The following is a 23,837-nucleotide window of genomic DNA, read 5'->3' on the forward strand; positions in this document are numbered from 1 at the left end:
TGCCTGACAGTGAAACCTCCTACATTACAGACAATAGCATGACAAATCTGGACATTTCCAGGTTGTTCTTGGCCAATTCCACGAGGACGATGTCTGACAGTGGAACCTCCTACAGCAGAGACAAAGACAATAGCATGACAAATCTGGACATTTCCAAGTGGTTCTTGGCCAATTCCACAAGGACGATGTCGGACAGTGGAACCTCCTACAGCAGACAGAGACAACAGCATGACAAATCTGGACATTTCCATGTGGGTTCTTGGCTAATTCCACGAGGACAATGTCTGACACTGGCACCTCCTACAGCTGAGACAGAGACCACAGCATGACAAATCTGGATATTCATGGTAAGCTCTTGGCCAATTCCAGGAGGACGATGCCTGACAGTGGCACCTCCTACAGTAGAGACTGAGACAATAGCACGACAAATCTGGACTTTTCCAGGCGGGTTCCAGGCAACTACTTGGCATGAGGAAACTAGTCAGAGGTACCGCTGCCTCATCACATAAGGCCACAGCCTAATGATAGCACGATTCACACAAGTGACCTCATTAGTCAAGTGTCATCTTTGTGTGATTGGAGGCAGTCTAGAGTAGATCTCTCAGTTAGCGAGGGTTGAGCTACATGACAAGAGGGAACCAGATCACACTTAACTGCCTGGAGGAAATCACATCAGTTAGAAAGTAGTTCATAACCACACTTCTTAACCCGGTGCATGTTCATAAAAATGAATCTTATTAGCATCGAGAACGTTCAAGATCATAAATCTTATGATTAGATCTTGGTTAGGTAAGTTGTCTCCCTTGGTAGCATCAAGCCATTACCTTATAATATCGTGAGGTTTTGTCAGTCTGGTAAAGGGTTAACGACTTGGTATCCAGCCTCCAGAAATATCGCCGTCTCTGAGAAAAGTAAAAAGCAAAAACAAAAGGTCAAAGATATGCATGTGTACACATGTATCTAATAAGGCATTCTGTGGAAAGTAGGAACACATTCGCAATAGCACATTAGGAGAAGCTAGCGTCTGGTACTTTTAGAACTGAAATGTGTAACAATCAAGCAGCATGTCTGATGTGTTCTTTTTACAAGAATATTTCACTTGCATAATGACAGTCAAGTTTAATTTACGGATGGACAGAACTCGGAGTGGCCAGGTTAAATCATGCATCGACCTACATAACATTCCATGTGTATTGGTTTAGGCTACGTCGTATTAAAGAAAAGTAAGACAGAAGCATCATACATAGGGATTGCCAGCTACCCATCCACCCGTCCAAGTGGACAGGTGAAACAGAAAACTGGTGATACTTGTGCACCCTGCTTTCAGCACTTTTAACATGGGACAAATACCAGAAAATGAAATCTGAACACTCTGCAAAAACAAGCAGAGCTAACCCCCTCGCATAATAGCATATGAGATTCCCAGTCCATCGAGAGAGGTTTCTTTGTTCTTTGAATCAAACAATAAAGTACACTTGTATATTCAGTTTCAATTCTAGTACATAAATTATAAAGGGTGTGGGACAAGTAGATGGTGAAGTATCATGGATAGTTGATAAGACATACACTGCTGTCCTTGTTGGTATAATGTACCATCCACCCCTCCTTCAGGACCTTGGTTCCGGCCCGCTTGGTGTGACGCACAGACTGCACCACCCTCATCAGCGGAATGTTACTGCTCTGTGTTGGGCTGCAACCCAATACATAACAAAGGCTTATACAATACCCAAGTTTGCATTTTACGTCTTATGCCTTGCGCAAGTATAGTACTTACAAACAAAATGTATACCTTATAGTGTCTTCAACTGCCAATAATGGTATGTTCAGTTAACAGCCCAATCCTCTGTCTATCTACCAAACTATAAAATATTCAGTCCACAGTAGTAACCAGATTTCAGATGTGGTAAAGATATGAAGTATATTTATCCAAAGGGAACTTAAAACTAAGTACGCTGCATGAAACTGACTCGTGATCATCATCGTTGTCCGAGTTTTACACATGTGTCTGAGAGACTGATCCAGGTATCAAAGCAGTTGGGTATGACCTGTCTCCAAGGTGACATACATGTACATACCTGAGAGGCGGTTTCGGCGGATCAGAGTCCTCGTTGTCATCCTGGGACGGTGTGTCTTCCTCGTCAACTGTGTCAGAGATCAGGGAAATGTCTGTCACACTGTCACCATCAGGGTCAAGCAGAGAGTCATAACAAACTGGGGGAAAACGAGCAGAGAGTCAACAAAATGGGAGACAATAATTATTTATCTACTAGATAGGAGTTTGCCACCGTACTCAAAAATATTTCACTTATATGCGATAACTGCCAACTTTATGGTGAACCGGTGCAGAACCTGGGGAAAACGGAAGAAACTGAGCAGCGAGTCATAACAAAATGGAACCAAATGGACAGATAGTTGTACCAAATTGGACTAAAAAAAGATAAATTTTCACATTATTTTTCTCATATTTGTCTTACACATAAAGTAATATTTTTGTCTCTGTGTTACCTTAACAATCTACAAGCAAGCAGATATCAGGTTTTACCAATTATCAAGCACAGCGTGATTTAAATAGACAATTCAATAATGACAAGTGTAAATTGAGCAAACACTCACCTCCAATAATACCTGGTAGTTCACCTGTACAGTCCTTTGGCACACTTGGGGCACATTTCTTGTGACAATTAAACTTACAATCTGTAACAGACAAAGATTGTAACCTAATTCGTCAAAATTTTCAAAAAAAACTGCGACCAATTTTTTGAAACACTTTAAGATCTAAGGCTGTAGAGATATAATCTGCACTGTCTTATGAAGCTCCCATCTTTAGTGACACAACTGAATCATTTTTTGTGCCATTTCCATAATAACTGTATGCATTAATTCCACTGGAAAAAGTGCATATAAGGTTGAAAGGTTAACGATTTACAGTGTATAAAGACAACAACAATCAACAACTCTGAGGGGCAAAATACTGTTTAATTGGAGACAGTGGTCAGTCAATCATGATGATGGCTGACACAGAAAAGAACAACATTTTGAACCATATATTAAAGCTCGTGCACTTTCTTGATATCCAATAAATTTCTCTGCTACATCAATGAAGTCAGTTCAATTGCTATAGACTCATGTCCTAAATGACTTAACAGGGTGCATCAATTCCATCTGAACCTGTCCTTTTTGACCTTGAAGAAGCTGAGAGTCTGGACGAATAAGGCTAACTTAATGGGTCTTAAAAGCCATACTTCAGAATTTTCCACTTAGACAATAGTGAAATCAGAGTGCTCGTGGTAAAACACTGATCTTACTGATGAGCCTTCCCATCACTGCCATAAACATGCATGACAACAAGTGGCCTTCAACCCAGTAAGTCCACTAGTCTCCTTGAGTCAAAGTTGCATGAGCACTGAGAACGAGGAGAATCAAGAAATTCATGGATTACGATGAAATAAGAGTTAACTCACCTTTACATTGGACGCCTTGTCGGAAGAGTCCGCGGAGGAGCTTTTTGCAGTGCTGACATACGGTGGGGCGGGTATAGTTGTGAACATTGAATGTGTGGGGCACCTTGATGCGTCCCGCATACTCCTTCTCCATCCAAAGCGGACGGCCACTCCAGGAGCGAGAACGGTTGTAGCGGGTGTCATTGAGAGAACCGCCACTGGGCGAGGAGTGAATGGACAGGGGCTGTAACACAACAGGGTTATAGTACACCTGTTAGATTTATTCGTTTGACTGTTGTCTAATGCCTTATTTCATTTATTTATTTGACTGGTAATTAATGCTATACTCGAGAATGTTTCACTTATATGACAGAAACTGAGCAGAGCACAGGGAAACCCACGACTATTCGTAGGTTGCTAAGAGACCTTCCCATGTATGGCTGGAGAGGATGCCAGCATGAGGTAGACTTGAACTCGCGTCGACCGCACTGGTGAGAGGTTCCTGGATCATTGTACTGCAATGGCACGTAACCTCCTCAATCACGGAGGTCCGGTCCAATGCCTTATTGAAGAATTGATATAATGTATGGTTTGTTCACTATCACTTCCATCAAACACATCATTTCAGATTGTGCAAAATACAGGTAGACTATCAATAAACAGACTATCATCTTTTATTTACTTGTATCTAAGAAGGTCATTATAGTGCACAGGTTTATAGTTAAGTTTATTTGTGCAATTACAAATACTTTCAACTTCTCTTTTGACGGTATAAAAATACATGTCACATTATTAACACATATTCAGTGTAACACATGTAGCTCTTCATTTACAGGCCACTTGTAGTTTATCATACCACAATTACATGCCTAATCTGTCTTGCACCTGTCTACTAAAACTGACTTAACATTCACTTAGATATGACACTGTTACTACATTGTACAAGCAGTTCTGTTCAAGTTCTGCTGAACATGATGTACCTAAAGATATTTTACACAAGTTTACACAAGTGTTTTATATATACCTTAAAATATCCTTAATATGCAAAGGAAAACAAGAACTGCAACATATTAACCCAGACATGTACATTCAAAGATTCAAAAAAGCAAACAAATCATAACATGGAGATCAACATGAACATGAAAAGCAAGAACACTGTAGCAAATGCATTCTGAAGATGATATGTTCTAAAGTTTACTTAAGTGTGTTGCACAGTTTTGAATAGTTGCTTTTTCTCTATGATCAAATTTTCTGATTCGTTGCCTTGATTGCAGTTGGCATTAGGATGGAAATGTTTTGATCACTCATCACTCATTAAGGTTTTGACTCATCTCACAAAAGTACAGATGTACAGACTTTTCGAAGGACAATACAATTATATCTTGAAGCAATCCAAAACAATAACACAATTTGCTAACTTCCTGAATGTACACTTTTAAAATATTCTTTCCTTATTATACAGTGCAGTTTTTCCTCCTTCTTTGACACCAAAACTTCCTTTTTGAAACCTCTACTAAGATAACCTTTACATCTATAATGCCTGTTTATATAAAAATGTACATTTATAAGTAGTATTTGTGGAAACAGATTTAAATAAATACAAATGACATTCAAGTCAATGTGTGAAGTTATAACTATACCAACCCCCAAATCCCAGACCTTCCCATGGAGGTGGCTGTAACATATACCGCTTTCATGCTTTTGTAGTTTTATTAGCCCCAAAATCTACAAGATTTCAATAAACACTTATCTGACTTCTTTATTTTTTTTTTCTTTATTCTAATAAAGTTGTAAATCTTCAATCCTTGCGACCTCTAAAGCCCTTTTTTCCGTGAAATTTATGCATACAACTGTAATGAAAATGACTCTATTATACTATGTTTGTATCACTGAAGTTGCAAGTTTCATAAAACTGTGCAAATTATTTCTCCAACCCCTATACTTCTCTTAGAGTGCTTCAAAATGTTGGTTGCAGATATGGTTGAAAAGGTTGAAGAATTAGGGTTCACGCATTTTAATACCAAAGGCTGTCTGGTTTACAGGTAGAGGAAACTTAAGTATGTAGTGCAAACAGTTGTTCTTCGCCTTGAACATGTACCTAACCTTTTTTCAAGCTAAATGCAAATATGATTTTGACTGTCATTTCAAAGATATCTGTGTTAAGATTGAACTGTTACATTTTAACTGAACTGCTGAAAAAGAAAAAACTGAAATTCTGTAATCTGTTGGTTAGAAGTAATAATACATCATTAGCTTCTCAGCGAAATCTTTAATAGATGCAAGACTGATGATGCAGTCCCGAGACAAATACGAGAATGTTAATTTTAAGAAGAACTGATCAATGACGATGTTAAGAACAAACATTACTGAGAAGGACTTTCCAAAAATCATTTTCGCTGATGCAAAGTGCAAATTAGTCAAACCTTTGGCCACAATCAAAAAATTTTACCCTAGAGAAAGGGTTTTTCATGCAACAGGTTATGAATAAGAATCTTTCTTCAGAAAAATAGTATTTGCTGATGTCTGTTCATATCAAGAGGCTGTATAAGTTACACGTATAAGTATGCTCTACAAATCAGTAATGAAACATTTCCTTCTCACAGAAAAATAACAACCTGGTACATGTGTATTAAAAAAGAATGTACATGTAACTATGAAAGCCTTAAATAAGAATTTAAAAAAAAATAAATACAAAAACTCCCAACAACCCTAAATTCCCACTCTTTCCACTCAATGATGTGAAACTAAATATGTACTTTCTCAATCACTTCTCCACTGATCTGCAATGACAAGGAGTTACCTCCCATTACCAATATACATGTATTCTCATTCTGCTATGCAGGTATATATATATAAAAAAAATAACAATGTCATCAGACTAATGTTAATCCAAGTTCGGATATAAATGCAAGTAAATGCAGCAAGGGGTAGGGCAGAAGAAAAAAGGAAGTAGAAATATCAAAGCTTCCACCCAAATTATACTGTACATGGACATTATTAGTTTATAGCATGACACAAAGCAGCAAAGATATTATGGAACATAAGGGTGGAAGATTTCTCATCAGTTGAAGCCAGAAGTGCATCAGAGAGGAGCAAAAAAAGCCAATTCCAAGCATTAATGAACTCAGGGGTTAGAGAAATGTAAGGTTCCCACAACAGCGTCAATTAATTTACCTCCGGAACGCGCAATGACACATGGGATGTCTCTGCGCCAAGGTCATGATGGTACCTCTAGCCAATATATACAGAAAAAATCAGTCAGGTTTAAAAGTACAATCTTCATGTAGATTACACAGAAAACATTTCATTCATCAAAATAACACATAAGCCTACACATAAATGTCCAATTCAGTCTAAAAAGAAATGAGGTGAATTGTGAAATAATATAGTAGTCATGGTATATTTTAATCAGTTTTATCAACATTTCCGATGAATCTGACATACAGATCACATGTACATCACCCCTCCAGTTTGATTTTGAACAATTAACTGGACAATACCATGTAAATGTAAACACCAACAGTAGTCAACATGTATTAACCACAGGCACTTGTACTAACAAGTGGCTGTTTCATACTTTGATTTAATCACTACGACCTTTAAAATATCAAGAAGTTTTCACACCAGATGCATTTTCTTTACCAGGTAACACTGTCCCCACAGACCAGACAAATTACAAATAGCCAAAGGTGTAAAACAGGGTAAAGAAACACGACTTGTGAAAGGGACAAGAACAGATAGAACAATCACTTCAAGTACACAGGGAGTAATTAAATGTTTGTTTCTTTATAACACATACTACATAAGTGTAGATGAGAGTACTTTTAGTTCGTTAATTTGGTTTGATAGTTTTGTATTATATGTGTGTGTAATGAAATAAAAAAGTGTTTATCCATCAGCATTTAATCACATTGCAAGAGTTTGTAATTCTTCACTTCTTCAGGTCTTTATCATGAAACCCCGCTACATGTGCTTGTAAATGGATCTGTAACATGTGCTATATTGTGGAAACCGTACACCCATAAAATATCCATTATATAATCTTTTATCAATACAGGGGGGAAAAAGCATAATAATTCATTACATACATGCTGACAGGGCATAAGAGAATGTGGGATGTATAAAGCAACTGGCCTGGAGAAATGGTAGTTGAAAACCATTTTCAAGTGGTTGACATCAGTAAAAATTGCAGTTTATATATACAGCCTGAGTTACAAGTGTCAAAGAGAGATAACAGAGTTCAAAAAGATTAACGTATTAAACAAAGAATAAACAATGGAAAGCTTATCTAAAATAAATCAGTAAACATACAAGAATAAAATACATATAATCTTTTTTGAACTCTGTTATCTCTTTTTGACACTTGTAACTCAGGCTGTACATATATAAACTCTGCAATTTTTACTGATGTCAACCACTTGAAAATGATGCTAGTATCGGCATGGAAATGTCGTGTGCATAATAAACAAGAAGTTGTAATCCATAAGAAATCTATCTTGTCTTAGCTCTACTATCAACGTCTAAATGCCATTAAAAGAAGGAACTGATTGATGTTTGGTGTATAATTAAATAGGTTATAAAATAAATACATGCTGGCTTGGACTCATTTTAATTTTCCCTGGGGATACAAAAAAAAACAAATTACTGCACCCCGCAAAAATTAATTCGTCCAAAGCAGCACGTAGTCATTCAATAACCCATCCTTATTGCGTTCTGTTTGTTAAATTGTTTTGTTTTTTTTTCAATGTGGTCAAGAGTATTACACATTTATGTTTGTGGTCGCATAAATGGGTGCAATAGTTCTCTACATGGACACGCCTCTGCCCTGACAGGTGCTTGGCAAATCCATGAACACAGACACCATTGGTCAAGGACCTGTAGTCTCCAGTATGATCGGCAATTCACATGGATGAGATTGCAAAGACCCCTGTTGTTTCTGTACAATAAGCATGTCTGTGTCTTGAAATGGGTATGAAATTACCACCTGACCTTGTGCAGTAAGATATTAGATGAATTCAACATAAACCAGGTCTACGACACAAAATAATATTGTCACTAAGTACTGTTATTTATTTATTTGATTGGTGTTTTACGCCGTACTCAAGAATATTTCACTTATACGACGGCGGCCAAGATAATGGTGGGAGGAAACCGGGTAGAGCCCAGGGGAAACCCACGACCATCTGCAGGTTGCTGGCAGACATTTCCACATACGACCAGATTGTCACTAAGTATGGTAATAATATTACAATGCTTGTTTGACCATAAAGGCGTGATAAAGAGTAGGTGTGAAGCATTCCAAAAATTCCATTGTAATGACTATGGGAAAGGATACATGAAAACAAATTCTTAAATGAATATTATGTTTTAAAGAATATGAAAAAAAGCTATGCAAAAAATCATATGAAAAAAAAAAAAGAACAATTTCACAGTATACTTCGTATCTCTTTAATAACCCCTCTATTTCATGCATATTTTATTTGTGCCTTTTGTCTTACTCAGAATACTGGGACTACATGTAGCTTAACTAATAAGCTTTCCAGTGTGTGAGGCACTGGTATTGACCAGCACAGTGACCTGAAGGGGTATGCCATATTGCGGGACATAAAGTAGTCTCTAAGAATGTCATCTGAACAGACTTACATGCTGATTAGCAAAGTCCCCAACAACAGCAGAGGCAGGGGAGTCTCAAAGTCTCTGACTTGTAATGAAGACATGGTAACAGGTAAGTACATTTATATCTGCATGTGTGTGATAATAGGTGTGTTCAGTCAATCAGTCTAAAGAGACATTGATGCTTGTGATATGAGACACTATACTTACATACAATGAGACATAATAAGGACTGACGAGACTACAGGGTGGTTTTAAGGCAGAAAAATCAGGGCACATTAGGCTATAAGGGTGGTTTAGTCTTGGTTACAGTCTAGGTCAGTTCCCCTTGGATTAGAAGATGTAGTACAGCATGAATAATGTGTGGAAGACGAGAAGGAACAAGATGAAATAAGAGGTACACAGTGAGACAGGGTTGAATTGAAACAAATGTAAACAGGGTTAAACAAAAGTTTGACAAACAGGAAAAATGCACCTGGAATTTGCCGCCTACTACCAGTATCAAGCTTGCAAAAGTTATAACTAAATTATGCCCGATTCAGTAAGAGCAGGGATTGCAATGAGGTATAATGGTTAAAATCATGCACTTAAGAAGTGTTAAAATCTCTAAATCATATTCCTAAAAGGTATTGCATGCACTATTAATTTCGGGGCAGTAAACATGCTGCTAGCTAGTACAGATTATTTTATTGGCTGATCTGTGGTCAATGGATGAAGGTGTCTTACCAATGTTTCGGAAGGTCCATCAGTCTGTCTCCCCACCAGAATTGTGTTCTGGCCACTGGACGGCCGTCGGTTACGCTCGTGCGAGCAGTTATTGGGGATCTTGTATGCACAACGTTTGTGAAAATTAAGGCCACACCCTAAAGAAGAGGCAAGGGAGAGAACTCAAGATGCAAAACAAAACAACAAACAGCCCTGGTATTGAACTCCCAACGGCTTGTTGTAACATGCTCCACGTGATCTGTTAATTGAGGGTAACAAACAGGATCCTTCAAACAGAAGACAACACATACATGTGTAAGATATCAGCCATCCAGGGTCCAGCCAATCAGCCAGCCACCAGGGGGACACTTCCAATAACTAACATGGTTATAATCCAGGCACTTTGACACCTGTCTCCGGAAATCAACAATAAATGTTCCAACTGAGAACTATCTCAACACCTGCAAACTGCAAAATTAATAAGCTCACCTCTGTTCTTACAATCACAGTACTTAACGATAATGATAACCACACCTCATATCTAAACACAGTTTTGCATATGTATTTATATTACTCTTAATATACTATTAGCATTGTGACTAACTACAGTTACTACCACTACAATGTGTTTGGATTGTGTTTTAGATGTAGTTTGGATTTACAGCTGTACTTGAAATGCAATACTGAATGGAGTGCAAATTCATATTTTCAGAATACATACATGTATAGGTTACTTCCCTTTGAAAGGATATACCTCTCTTGATGAGTGGTGTCAGTCCTTTACAGAAGTATTACCATGATTACACTATTTCTTTTAATTTTTGGGACACCTGGTCTGCTCATTTTAGCCAATATACATGTAACTGCAGCAGGGATATTGATTTTGTTTTTCTCTCACATGGTTGTTTTTCCTTCAAGTAGTTTGTTTCCATGATGATGAGATTCCGGATTAATGAGTCTCTTGATAGCTATGTTCATTTGCTAATAACTGTAAAGTTTTCAGAATATCTATGCTTTAATTGCTTTAAAATTGCAGTAATGTAACTGGTGTTCCATAAAGAAACAACTCATTTCTGTAGGTCATACAGGTCCTAAATTTAGCCAAACACCTTTCACAATTGAAAAAAAGAAATCATAAATGTACAGCTAATTTTTATAAATATGCATTGTCTGTTAATCATATTCACTTTTACTGTTAGAAAACACACTTAAATTTCACTTAAATTTTTATACTAGACTGGTCTTGCAAAGTGTTTCAATCAAGCTTTTATCAAAACCAGGCAACCAGACACTTTATAGATAACACACGACATAAGCACAGTGTAAGGCTACTGTAGTAACATAAAATTCACAATGTCCTGGAAATATCGTGTTTAAACTGATCTGATCGTTTCCATGTGGGAAATAGATTAACCATGTATTAATATAGCTATGAGACAGAATTCCGTTTTCATGTTTATACATAGCACAAATATGGCTCAATCCATGCTTCTGTCAAAACCTTAGAAATCACACCTGAACAGTTACAACACTTACAACTGAATACATTAAAATCCTGTGACAAAAAAAACAGCCATGAATTTTGTGGTTGGTTAATTCTAGCAACACTCATATAATACCAAATGTATTACATGCTTGATGTTGAAGTTTGAAGCGTTGTTGTTGGTGTTAGTTGAACTCACCATCACATTTCAGACCCTGCTTGACGAGCCCAAACAACATCTCACCACAGAAATCACAGAAGTGTGGTGATTTGTAGGAATGGACGTACAGAAGATGGGGACGAATTTGAAGCTCCTCCATCGTGGTCTGGGCTGATAAACATAGTGTAAAATGCATATTTACGTAAAACTTCTGGTAAGTTTTATACTGATTAGTTTATATTAATTTCCATACAAGTAAATGTAAATTAGAACATCCTATAGTGAAGTAAGAACACACTGTAGGTACATGTAGCAATTCAATTAATGCTTATTATTTCAATAAAAAATCCCTTTTAAATGCGTAACATATGAAACCTGTAATTCATAATGAAGATGCTATATACATGTGACTAAACCAAAGTGTGCCTCACACGTGTCACATGACAGTAATTGACATCTGGCATCATGCACCTGACCAAGCCCCACTTCATGACACCACACACCTGACAAAACCACATTTCAATGTACCATTTGATACGACTCACCTTCCATGTCTACTTTATAAAACACCACGGGGCCTCGGTGGCCTAGTGGTTAGTGCATTACCACAGCATAGTTCATGCTTGCATATCCTCTCCCAAGTGCTTTGTTCAGTTACTTTCCACCATAAAGTTGGCCGCCATTGTATAAGTGAAATGTTCTTGAGTATGGAATAAAACACTGGACAAATAAATGTATAAATGACATACGAACACCACACCCCCTGCTGTGACCATAAGGTGACACCACTCACCTCACTAAGGCCCTTAAGAAACACCACAGCTAAATGACTGAGGCCTTTGTTCTTGTACAAGAAGGTGACATGAAACCCATTGAATTTAATTTATACTCCCCTGATGAGATGTGATTATGTCAGGCATAAGAAGGCGACCTGCCATCAGCTGATGAAACACTACACATCCGACAGTATCATTTTGAGCCACTAACCTGACTACTCTTTACTTATAAAACACCTCACGCCTGACCATACCTCAAGGTGACATCAATCACCTGATACAACTGTACCCACTAGAACCATACCACTCAACCAGGAATTTATTTATCTGATTAGTGTTTTACACCATACTCAAGACTACTTCACTTACACTACGGTGGCCAGCATTATGGTGGAAGGAAACCGGGCAGAGCCCGAAGGAAACCCACAACCATCAGCTGGTTGCTGGCAGGCCCACTCAACCACTAAAACCACCTTAATAAAATGAGTCTGAGCATACCATTTAACCCTACATGTACCCTGCATGCATCATGACACCAAGCACTCACCTGACAACACCAGTTCCACCAGGCCCCCTTCCTTCACATCCACAGGTGTGTTCAACAGGGTCAGGACATTCTCACTGCTGTTATCATGTCGGAACAGCAGGATTTTGTCGACCAGATTGTAAAACCCATGTTCAGGAAACTGTGAAAAGAGACATAGATAAAAGCAAAAGTTAATACAGATGTACAAATATATTAGTAATATTAGAAACATTGTAACACTGACTTAATGGTCATTAGACTGTTAATTTCTCTCCTGTTTCTATTAAACACTCCATAAATTAGCGCCCAACATCTAATTAGTTACACAAATATGACATCATTAAACGTCAAAAACCGTATCTGTTCCTACAGAGCTAGTTTTGACTTCTTAGTTCATCTGCCGTCACATAATAATTGTGAAGTGTTTTCAATATTAACTCATACAGCCTGAAAATAAATATTTAGATCACAACTCAAATCAAGCCAAAACTGGTTTTGTGAAATCGGCTCCTGGTCCATGTAGGAATGGTTGAAGGATTTCACAACGTGGGTCACCACCAGGATTCGAACTCGGGTTTCAACAGCCAAAGTCGAGCGCTCTACCAACTGAGCTAAAGGGAAAATCGCTCTCGCTACTGCTAGTGTTTGCACTGGAAAGCTGCTCCTGTTACACTCCTTCCCACTAAAACCCTTCCCCTCTCACAAAACACCTACATTCACAGGCCCAGAGCCCCACACATCTTGGACCCTGTTAAGTCACAGCACCAGTGAAATGGTTCAAGGATTTAACTATGTTGGTCACGCCAGGAGTCGAACTCACGTCTCAGCAACCAAAGTCCAGCCCTCTAGCAACTAAGCTTATGAGGGAAATTCCCTAAAGCTACTGCTACCATACACTGGGAAGCTGCTCTCCTTACACATGTAAACAAGCAAACACTACAGGCAATGTCTTAATATACACTGTGCACACAAGTATACCAATCTCCTTCCTTAACCAAATTCTATTTCCCTTAGTTTTACTAAGAATTTAACTTAGCAGCACAAGACTAATCCATACACAGCCACCCACATATATTTCTAACATGCCTATGAGTTTATACATTGTATGGAGGAACAAATCTCTGTATGGCTGTCCTTTTAATAATTTTCTCCACAACCATTCATCCAATTGGTTTTGTTCTTAACAAGTGTATTCCTCAGGAAGTGCACGATCAAGTATTCAAAAACTGACAGTGAATTACATATAGGTAATGATAGCGTCACAATGTAAGCACTACATTACACATGCTAGGTTTGTACAAAAAACTTTCATTCCTTAGATTTCCAAAAGGTATTAGTGACCCACATTCTCTATGTCTCCAAAATGATCTAGTGAGAGTACAAGTAAAACAGTTTCTGAGAAGTCTTTTCCATGACATCACTAGTGATGTATGCACTTCCTATTAAAAAAAAACATCATTCATTTTAAAATCTGACCGAGGTTTGAGAACACTCTCAAGAATAAATATATAAATAAAACAATTTTTCTTTACTTCCTGACAAGCAGGAAATGATTTTAAGTGAAATTTGTTACATACTGTAGAAATGAGTTTGGGGTCCCCTTCACAATGAGAAGAGAAAAGGTAGATGTACATATATATATACTAGTACAGGTGGGGTCGTAATATTCACACCACAACCCACTGGTCACTCTCTGTTAAAGCTAGTACAGGAAGTTTCTGCATGGCTTATAAGCCCTTATCATATCAGCATCTCCTGGCATGCTGAGATAATCAATTATGCACCTAATTGTGAATCTTAATTAACAGGTGCATGTACAACATGCAGAAATCCATACTGTTCATTAGCTACAAACGTAGTGAATCCTAAGATTGTCAAGAGGCATTTCTTTGATGTTACCTCATGTTTACTATTGCACTCAGCTGATGGATCAAGTTACTGTCAAAGATACAAAACCTGGATGATTTTATATTAAATGTACAGTACATGTACATTTACACAATTAAGGTTATCCAATACTGTCACCTTCGCTATAAAAACAATTTTAAAAAATCCTCTTTATTCTACATACATGAATGTATGTATATTCACATGCAGTTTCCCAAGATGCACATGTATACATGTAAATTCATTTTTCAATACATGGCATAATATCACAAATTCTAAGACACATGTGCCGATATTTACAATATTGTCCACTGTAGCAGGTTACATATAAGTACAGGTACTTTAATATCAATTGGTGATTTGATGATTCCTTTGCTTCCATCAGTTTAAAATCCATGACACCAACAGGACTAAAATGTACTTGATATGAGAGGTTTTGTTCTGCATTCATCAAATTCACAGACAGCCTGCTCTAAACCAAAAGTGAAAGTGATGATAAATTGTACCTACATGTATATATTGCACACAGAACCAGGGGCCAGTTCCATGAAGTTCACTTAGCTAAGTAAGCCCTTAACCCCATACATGTAATCAGCCTAATACATATATTAGAAGAATATGCACTTATGGTCAGGAGTAAATTTATACTACCACACATGTAAATGCCTTTAAGATTGCACCACTCCTTCAGGTTTATAAGTGGAGGAGATTGGGCAGATAAACCATCATACCTGGTCAGGTTTTTGGGTGGAGGAGATTGGACAGATAAACCATCACACCTGACCAGATTTATGGGTGGAGGAGACTGGGCTGATAAACCATCACACCTGGTCAGATTTACCGGTGGAGGAGATTGGGCAGATAAACCATCACACCTGGTCAGGTTTACAGGTGGAGGAGACTAGACAGATAAACCATCTCACCTGGTCAGGTTTACAGGTGGAGGAGACTAGACTGATAAACCATCACACCTGGTCAGATTTATGGGTGGAGGAGACTCTGCAGATAAACCATAACACCTGGTCAGGTTTACGGGTGCAGGGAGACTGGGCAGATAAACAATCACAACTGGCCAGGTTTATGGGTGGAGGTAGACTAGACAAATAAACCATCACACCTGGTCAGATTTACAGGTGGAGGAGAATGGGCAGATAAACAATCACTACTGGCCAGGTTTATGTGTGGAGGAGACAAGACAGATAAACCATCACACCTGGTCAGGTTTACAGGTGGAGGAGTTGGGCAGATAAATCCTAACAACTGGTCAGGTTTATGGGTGGAGGAGACTAGACAGATAAACCATCACACCTGGTCAGGTTTACAGGTGGAGGAGACTAGACATATAAACAGTTACACCTGGTCAGATTTATCAGTGAAGGAGACTGGGCAGATAAACCCTAACAGCTGATCAGATTTATGGGTGGAGGAGACTAGACAGATAAACCATCACACCTGGTCAGATTTATGGGTGGAGGAGACTGCGGATAAACCATAACACCTGGTCAGGTTTACAGGTGCAGGGAGACTGGGCAGATAAACAATCTCAACTGGCCAGGTTTATGGGTGGAGGTAGACTAGACAAATAAACCATCACACCTGGTCAGGTTTACAAGTGGAGGAGACTAGACAGATAAACCATCACACCTGGTCAGGTTTACACGTGGAGGAGAATGGGCAGATAAACAATCACTACTGGCCAGGTTTATGTGTGGAGGAGACAAGACAGATAAACCATCACACCTGGTCAGGTTTACACGTGGAGGAGACTAGACAGATAAACCATCACACCTGGTCAGGTTTACAGGTGGAGGAGACTAGACAGATAAACCATCTCACCTGGTCAGGTTTACAGGTGGAGGAGACTAGACAGATAAACCATCACACCTGGTCAGGCTTACGGGTGCAGGGAGACTGGGCAGATAAATCATCACACCTGGTCAGATTTATGGGTGGAGGTAGACTAGACAAGTAAACCATCACATCTGGTCGGGTTTATGGGTCACACCTGACCAGATTTATGGGTGGAGGAGAATGGGCAGATAAACCATCACGCCTGGTCAGATTTATGGGTGGTAGACATTGGGCAGATAAACAATCACACCTGGTCAGATTTATGGGTGGTAGAGATTGGGCAGATAAACCATCACACCTGGTCAGGTTTACAGGTGGAGGAGACTAGACAGATAAACCATCACACCTGGTCAGGTTTATGGGTGGAGGAGAGTGGGGGCTGATGAACCATCACATCTGGTCAGATTTATGGGCGGAGGAGATTGGGCAAATAAACCATCACACCTGGCCAGATTTACAAGTGAAGGAGACTGAGCAGATAAACCACACAGTAGGCATTGCTTAACAAGTGAACAGGTTTCTATAACATACATGTATGTACCTGTGAACATACAAGAATGTGGGTGGAATCCAGAACTCATCCTTCATAGATAAATGCTACATACTGGACCCATCACATCACCTGCTATTCAACCTGGCTGTACAGATTTATGGCAATAATTGTCACATGGCTAGACAGAGTGGGTACAAGTGATGAGACTCTTCTCAGAAAGCTATTCAATGCATGTATACTCACTACCATGACTACCAGCAGTGCTTATTAGAGGACGCGAGGCATAGGATGCCTGGCATGTGTCTATAGCAGAATATTTCCTCATATCTGTTATATATCACTACCACAACAACACAGTCAGACATCAAAAAGACAGAAAATGGATATGTTGTTCCCGAATGCAATGATCCATTATTCATTATTCTCTATCACTTCATAGTAAACAGCTAGATCAAATTGCTCTGCAATTACAAGTAATACGGCCGCCCTATTTAATATCCTCAGTAGACCATCACATAATTTTACACCTATATAAACAGTCTGTGTCAATCAACTGACACCATTGTAAAGTTCTCCAAGGAAATGCTTTGCAATATGAAATACACTTGCATGCATCTACATGACGGAAGTAACGAAGCAGGATTCACCACACTGGCTGAACAACCACATGTATAATGGCAAAATGGTACATATACAGTACTACAGGAGTCAGGAGAGAATTAGAATTTGCTAACATTGTAATAAACACTCCATTAATCCATGGCCTAAATGACATCATCCCATGCCTAGCTACAACTTCCCATCCTTGGATGATGTCAACTAACGACCCAGATAAAACTTTCTATGACCTGAGTGATATAAACACATTACACAGCTTCATGCAGAGCCTCCCATGTTTTGGGTGATACATGTATTAACAATGAACACAGCTACAACTAGTACACGTATGTATTTATTTATTTGATTGGTGTAGTATGCTGTATTCAAGAATATTTCACTTATACAACGGCATTAACGTGGCAGGAAACCAGGCAAGGCCACAAATTCAAACCTGTCAAAAGGGTTTGCGGGTCAGAAATTTTGGATATAAAAATGACAATTGACCTTTTTTCATGTATATTTTTGTATTATTGGCATATGTCTGAATAGAGTGAAACTGCAAAAACTTGCACATAAACAGAGTGCCTATACTATGCAGCTTCATGCATATCAAACCCTGGTTCATGAGCAGTAGGGTAAAGCTAGGGAATCAAATTAAGGGAATACACAAGTACTATGCACATGAATATATAACTTCATGAGTTTATACAAGGCATGCCGAGTCCAGCTCAGTGTACAGGGTTGAAGGCCTGCCACACTGACTTGTCACATCATTACAAAGCCACCAGGGTAGCCCATTGACCACACAGATCCCAGTGAATGGGAAGACATATATTGAGTTTGGGGACTTGGCTTAAGGGATCAGAGGACTGATTAGTGTGTGGGAATCCAGGGCTCAAAGACTGGCCTAGGACTAAACATCTTTCACAGCTCTGAAACCATTAAAAGTAGAGCTGCCATACAGACTCCATCGGCTATATTCCAAAGATACCAATTATCTTGCAACTTGCTCCAGAAAAAATCATCTAAAATGCGTAATTTTCCAACAAGCTGTACTGTTTAAATTATTTTTTTTTTAAATTCCTCCTATTGCTAGGAGCAATCTGTTAAAGGAGATCACAAATGTACCAGATGTATATATATATATATACATATATATATCAATCCATAAAAGAGAGATACTGTAATTCTTCAACCTTTCGTATGTTCAATAGGCATTTATTCAAGCATATTCTGAGCCCATAATTCTGTGTAGACTGATAAAATTACACTTTTTGTGAAGCCCTCAAATTGGCCAACCAAACCAATTTGGATTTGTCTCCAAAATCAAAATTAAAAAGATGCATATGTCCCACTGAAAGGTTGCTCTTATATACATCATGTATTTACTAAAGAGCTCCATATCAGACTGCAGAAAAGTTCAATTACTCTTACACCAGAGGGAGGATGACATTTACCTATAGGTTTGGCGTAAACTTCTCAGAGCTAGTACAAGATATTGCCTGACCCAATATCTTCAGAAAACAACACTCAAACAAGGCTGCACAGACAGACAGACAAGATAACAGCATTCTTCAAACTAATGTGTGGTTGTCCGTGATCAACAATGACTTAAACCACTGAGCCAGACTCAGACATGTGTGTGTATTTATTTATTTATTTGCTTGGTGTTTTACACCGTACTTAAAAATATTTCACTTAAACAATGGCGGCCAGCATTATGGTGGGAAAAAGCCGGGCAGAGCTTGGGTGAACACGATTACCATAGCAACCTGTATATGCTCATGTCTATGATGAACCATGAGCTAGGTTTCACTCATTACTATGGAACATTTTCAAACCATAACATTTAAAGACAAGAAATTAATTTTAAAAAATACCATTTCAAGTTTCACATTAATTAGGCATTAATTATATGTAAATTTATAGTTTCAGGTACAGACAAGAATTTTTGTAAGATACACAGGCTAGATGTTCATGTACATGAAACACTGAATAAAAAAATCAGGATTATTTTCTTGATTGAAAATGTGGTGTATTACCTTCATATGTACACACACATGTGCAATGTACCATATTAGTAGCTTATAGCAGGTGTCTGGTTTTATCCCCTGATTATATGAGGTTAGAGCAAATTAAACAAGTCCTTGTACTGCAATCTATTAATGCCACCAACTCTTCAAATTACACCCAAATTAGATAGGAAACCCGCATACCTTTTATAACACCAGGGAGAAATCTAACACAATTACCATAGCAACGTGATAAAAGACACAGGATCAAGCTTAAAGCTTTTAGCGGGATGGGAGCTTAACGGGGGTGTGTCAACTCATTATCCTGGTCTGATACAGCCATGACTATAATTCACCGTCACTGACCCACAGGTGGACTATGGTCACATACAGCGACACTGGCCACTAAACACTTATCCAGCCACACCCTGAATAACTGCTACAATATACCTATGTGTAAAGGTGTTTATTACCAGTGCAGTGTTTTAGAACAGCAAACGTAACTACATGTACATAGCCAAAAGTCCAAGATCATGTACATGTGTGTGTACACCTGAATGTTGGCAGGTATATATTTGAAAACCAAAATACATGTATTGTAACACTCACACATTTTTGTTTCCTCATATATAACGCCTCATATATAACCTAACATATATGTATATGTACCTGTAGAACTCACAGGCCAATAAACACATAAACTCCTGGTGTCTCAGACAGGTTATATAACAGTTCTCTATGCAGCTGACAGACCTCTGACCTTTGAGATCACAGGCTTCAGCTTAACAGTCTGGGGGTTTGTGAGGTACCCAGTAAATGGCAATGGTCTCCTCCACCCATAAATCTGACAGCCATCTGACTGGAAAATTCAGGAGTAGGGCATTTAGACAACTTGCCTGTAATTTGTTACGTAATTTTTGAAAGACAGCCTACGCAGTTGTTAGCGGCTCTTTTGGTGGGTTGTCACAGAAGTGGAGTAAGAATTTATGTATATGTATCCTGATGATCTCAAGGCTACTGTTAGATGTTATCCACGATATGTGGTATATGTGGTATCTGGGATAGGATTACATGATTACAAATGCACATGTTCATGTACCAGTGCATCATACTCAATGTAATCTGCCAGCAACCTGCGGATGGTCATTGGTTTCCACCGGGCTCTGCTCAGTTCCCTTCCAACATAATGCTGCCCGCCTTCATATAAGTGAAATACTCCTGAGTACAGCGTAAAACACCGATCAAATAAATAAATAAATACTCAATGTAAAGATCTGGGGCCGATTGCAAAAGTCAAAAATTTGAAATAGGAATTTACAGCTCATTTTTGAGCCACGAATATTAAAATGTTGACCACCTCTTCAGTGTTATCTCAACATATTATGCACCAAAATTTCAACTTCCATTGTCGAAATTAATATGACGTTTTAAATCTTGACTTAAGTGAGAAATGTCTTTGTAGAATCGACCTACAGAAGTGCTACAGAAGAGATTATACATGTGTGTGTAACTAGTCATGCTAGTGGTCATGCATGTAATCCCCTTAAGCACAATTATGAGTACATACATGTATGCACAGTGGAATGGTGACCCTCCCAGCCAATTAAAAGTACAGGTTATATGACAACTTGCAAACAATCAATCCATGCCTATTACTGATCAAATCAGCTAATATCCATAATCATGCACTGATTACTGCCATACTACTGTATTAAAGAACCATATATCAGTCCATGTACATCAGTTCACATATTAATGCTTTTCAGGTACTCAACAATTAAGGCTAGTGGGTGAAATATTTTTAATCATTTATTGCTTTAACATCCCCAAGGAAAACATATTACACTGTTCAGTTTCAATACATATTGCATGAGTTTAGAAGATCATTGAAAATAACATAACACTGAATCATGATGACACAGTGGGTTTTGGCATATCATTCAGATGTATACATACTTGTACTTATTTATCTGACCGGGGTCAAAAGCTATACTCAAAAATGTTTCACTTGTATAACAAATCTCAGTTTTAGAAAGTACCAGGAATAAACTGACATGTTGGTGAAATTGCAATAAATAGTGTAGCCATGTTTGCGCCAGACAGGCAACATAGTGTTGCCATAATAAGGCAACATAGTGTTGCCATAATAAGGCAACATAGTGTTGCCATAATAAGGCAACATAGTGTTGCCATAATACAACCAAAGGAAACAATAGTTCCAACTGTACCATAAGCTGGTGAGACTAGATTGAAGACTATGTTTACCATTAATGCCAGTACACGTCATCCGTGATTTATTTATTTATTTGATTGTTTTTTTTTAAGTCGTACTTCATGTCATCAATGAGGCAAACATTATCAACATGAAGGTGTAAATAACACTACAAGGAGAGAAGCCACTGATCTCATTGTTAGTTATTTAAAAGTCTCCAATGAAAAAAAACAGTAACATCATTTGGAGCTACAAACTCTAAACAAGGGAGTAACTGTCTTCAGACTGATACTTCAGCGGCGGCAACACTTTGGCGACATGGACTCGTCCTGCCACAAGATGACAGTATACATGTATGTACACAAACCTATTGGCAGCGTCATCATATGACTGAAACATCATTAAGCACATCGTAAAACTCTAGGGATACATATGTAGGCTACATTCTATTCAGAATATACAAAATGGTTACAATGTGAATGCCATCAACTGTACATCACCCAAACTTAACCAGTCTACAGATACCCAGTATACTACATGAACATAAACTCAATTCAATTTTTCCATTAATATGTAAGTAAAATTAATATTTATGTAGAAACGGAAACTGACATTCCCTCCATATAAAGGCAAAGTTCTGCTGGGGATTTACTGCTGATACAATTACACTGCCTGATTTACAGAAGGAGTGCACAGATGAATCAATTAAACAATACAACTACAGCAATGAGAGTAACACTACATGAAGAGTAGCAAGGACAGTCTCACAGTTGGCAAATGGTCACATGTAGCAACTGGAACCTGACCTCTTGACAATTTACCTCGGTTATGCTTTCATTCTCACATTCCATTCTAAAATACTGAAGATATCTATCCAATCACGCATGCAACAATGTGTCAGACACGTTATAGCAGCTGTATATCAAAATATATATACTAATATCGTATAAGTACATGTATATACATGTACTGTCAGTGTTGGATCCAGGAATTTTTAAGAAGTACTTGTTTGAATATTTTTCCCAGGGCAGTGAGGTAAAATGGACCAATTAATAGCTTGGGCTCTGGATGCCACAGATTTTGTGTATGCTTGGATATGTATTCTCAGCTATTTTAATCTATTTCTGTGCATTTATAAGACGGTACTGACAACCGTCTTTTATGTCTATTACTCGGAGGCATGTTAAAGTACAAATTTCAAAATACAAACATTTCATCTTTGGAAGAAAAAAAATTTGAAATCTTTAAATATTTGCCCATTTGACTTTAAAGACAAGTCATTTGATGGACCCTGCAGGAACCTGTATCCATCCAGCAGCGACTACATGTTTTGTGTCTTAGGAAGGTACATGTATCAATTATAGACTGGAGCAAGATTGACTTACATGCTTGGCTTAAGGCAGCCAATCTTGTCAAAATCTGGTTTATTTTTCTTTTAAATTCTTGTGTGATTTTCACCTTTAAATAATTTTAGTTGGATGTGCACATCCATGAATTGTACAGGAAGTAACTGATATTAAATACATGTATATATTCTGGTAATGGTATATGTTTTGGCATTTCCCAGTTTTGTCATCAGATGATGTGGAAATCAAAGGTTTTAAACTGCTTACTAATTTGCAGCCTTCAAATTCAGGTATCCAGAACTACCTGTTATACCATAGTAAATAATATACTACGTGCGCAGCCTAAAGAAACAATTTTCGGGTGGTTATGGGTGACCTTTTTACAACTGATTCCAAGGTGAAAACAACAATATACTGACATGAAGCCTGATATTGTTAGGAATCATTAGGCTATGTTTTGGTGCATCCTACAGATGCAGGAGTGAATGCAGTAAATGGAAGTGGCGTCATACAGCTTAACTGTAGGGTCTGAAATAAGGCTGAAATAACGAAGAAGCTAAATGAAATTATGATGGAATGAAATGCAATCTCATCAAATGAAGAAAAAATTGTTTCCTCTAGGGGTCTCCTTCAAATATAACTTTCTTTATACATGTATGCAATCACACAGAAAGAGGAACTAATGTTGGTGAAATCTGAATCCAATCATGCACTGCCTTTAGCAATGGCCGAC

At 38.2% G+C, this 23,837-nt stretch overlaps 1 protein-coding gene across 4 annotated transcripts in view; it reads right to left on the bottom strand.

Annotated features, from left to right (window-relative positions):
- The window catches only part of LOC135469092 (serine/threonine-protein kinase D3-like), a 71,271-nt gene that overhangs the window by 31,099 nt on the left and 16,335 nt on the right, over window positions 1-23,837 (bottom strand). For 3 of the 4 annotated variants that reach the window (XM_064747620.1, XM_064747618.1, XM_064747617.1), the window contains exons 2-10: window positions 12,725-12,863; window positions 11,441-11,572; window positions 9,780-9,916; window positions 6,615-6,671; window positions 3,462-3,684; window positions 2,614-2,694; window positions 2,076-2,211; window positions 1,567-1,690; window positions 825-902 (exon numbers count right to left, since the gene is read on the bottom strand). In XM_064747620.1, the coding sequence (XP_064603690.1) occupies window positions 825-902; window positions 1,567-1,690; window positions 2,076-2,211; window positions 2,614-2,694; window positions 3,462-3,684; window positions 6,615-6,671; window positions 9,780-9,916; window positions 11,441-11,572; window positions 12,725-12,863 (1,107 nt within the window). The remainder of the gene's footprint in view (window positions 1-824; window positions 903-1,566; window positions 1,691-2,075; window positions 2,212-2,613; window positions 2,695-3,461; window positions 3,685-6,614; window positions 6,672-9,779; window positions 9,917-11,440; window positions 11,573-12,724; window positions 12,864-23,837) is intronic. The other variant, XM_064747619.1, reaches the window with a different exon arrangement.

The sequence above is a fragment of the Liolophura sinensis genome, chromosome 6, assembly GCF_032854445.1.
Source record: "Liolophura sinensis isolate JHLJ2023 chromosome 6, CUHK_Ljap_v2, whole genome shotgun sequence".
In the NCBI taxonomy this organism is placed as follows: Eukaryota; Metazoa; Mollusca; class Polyplacophora; order Chitonida; family Chitonidae; genus Liolophura; species Liolophura sinensis.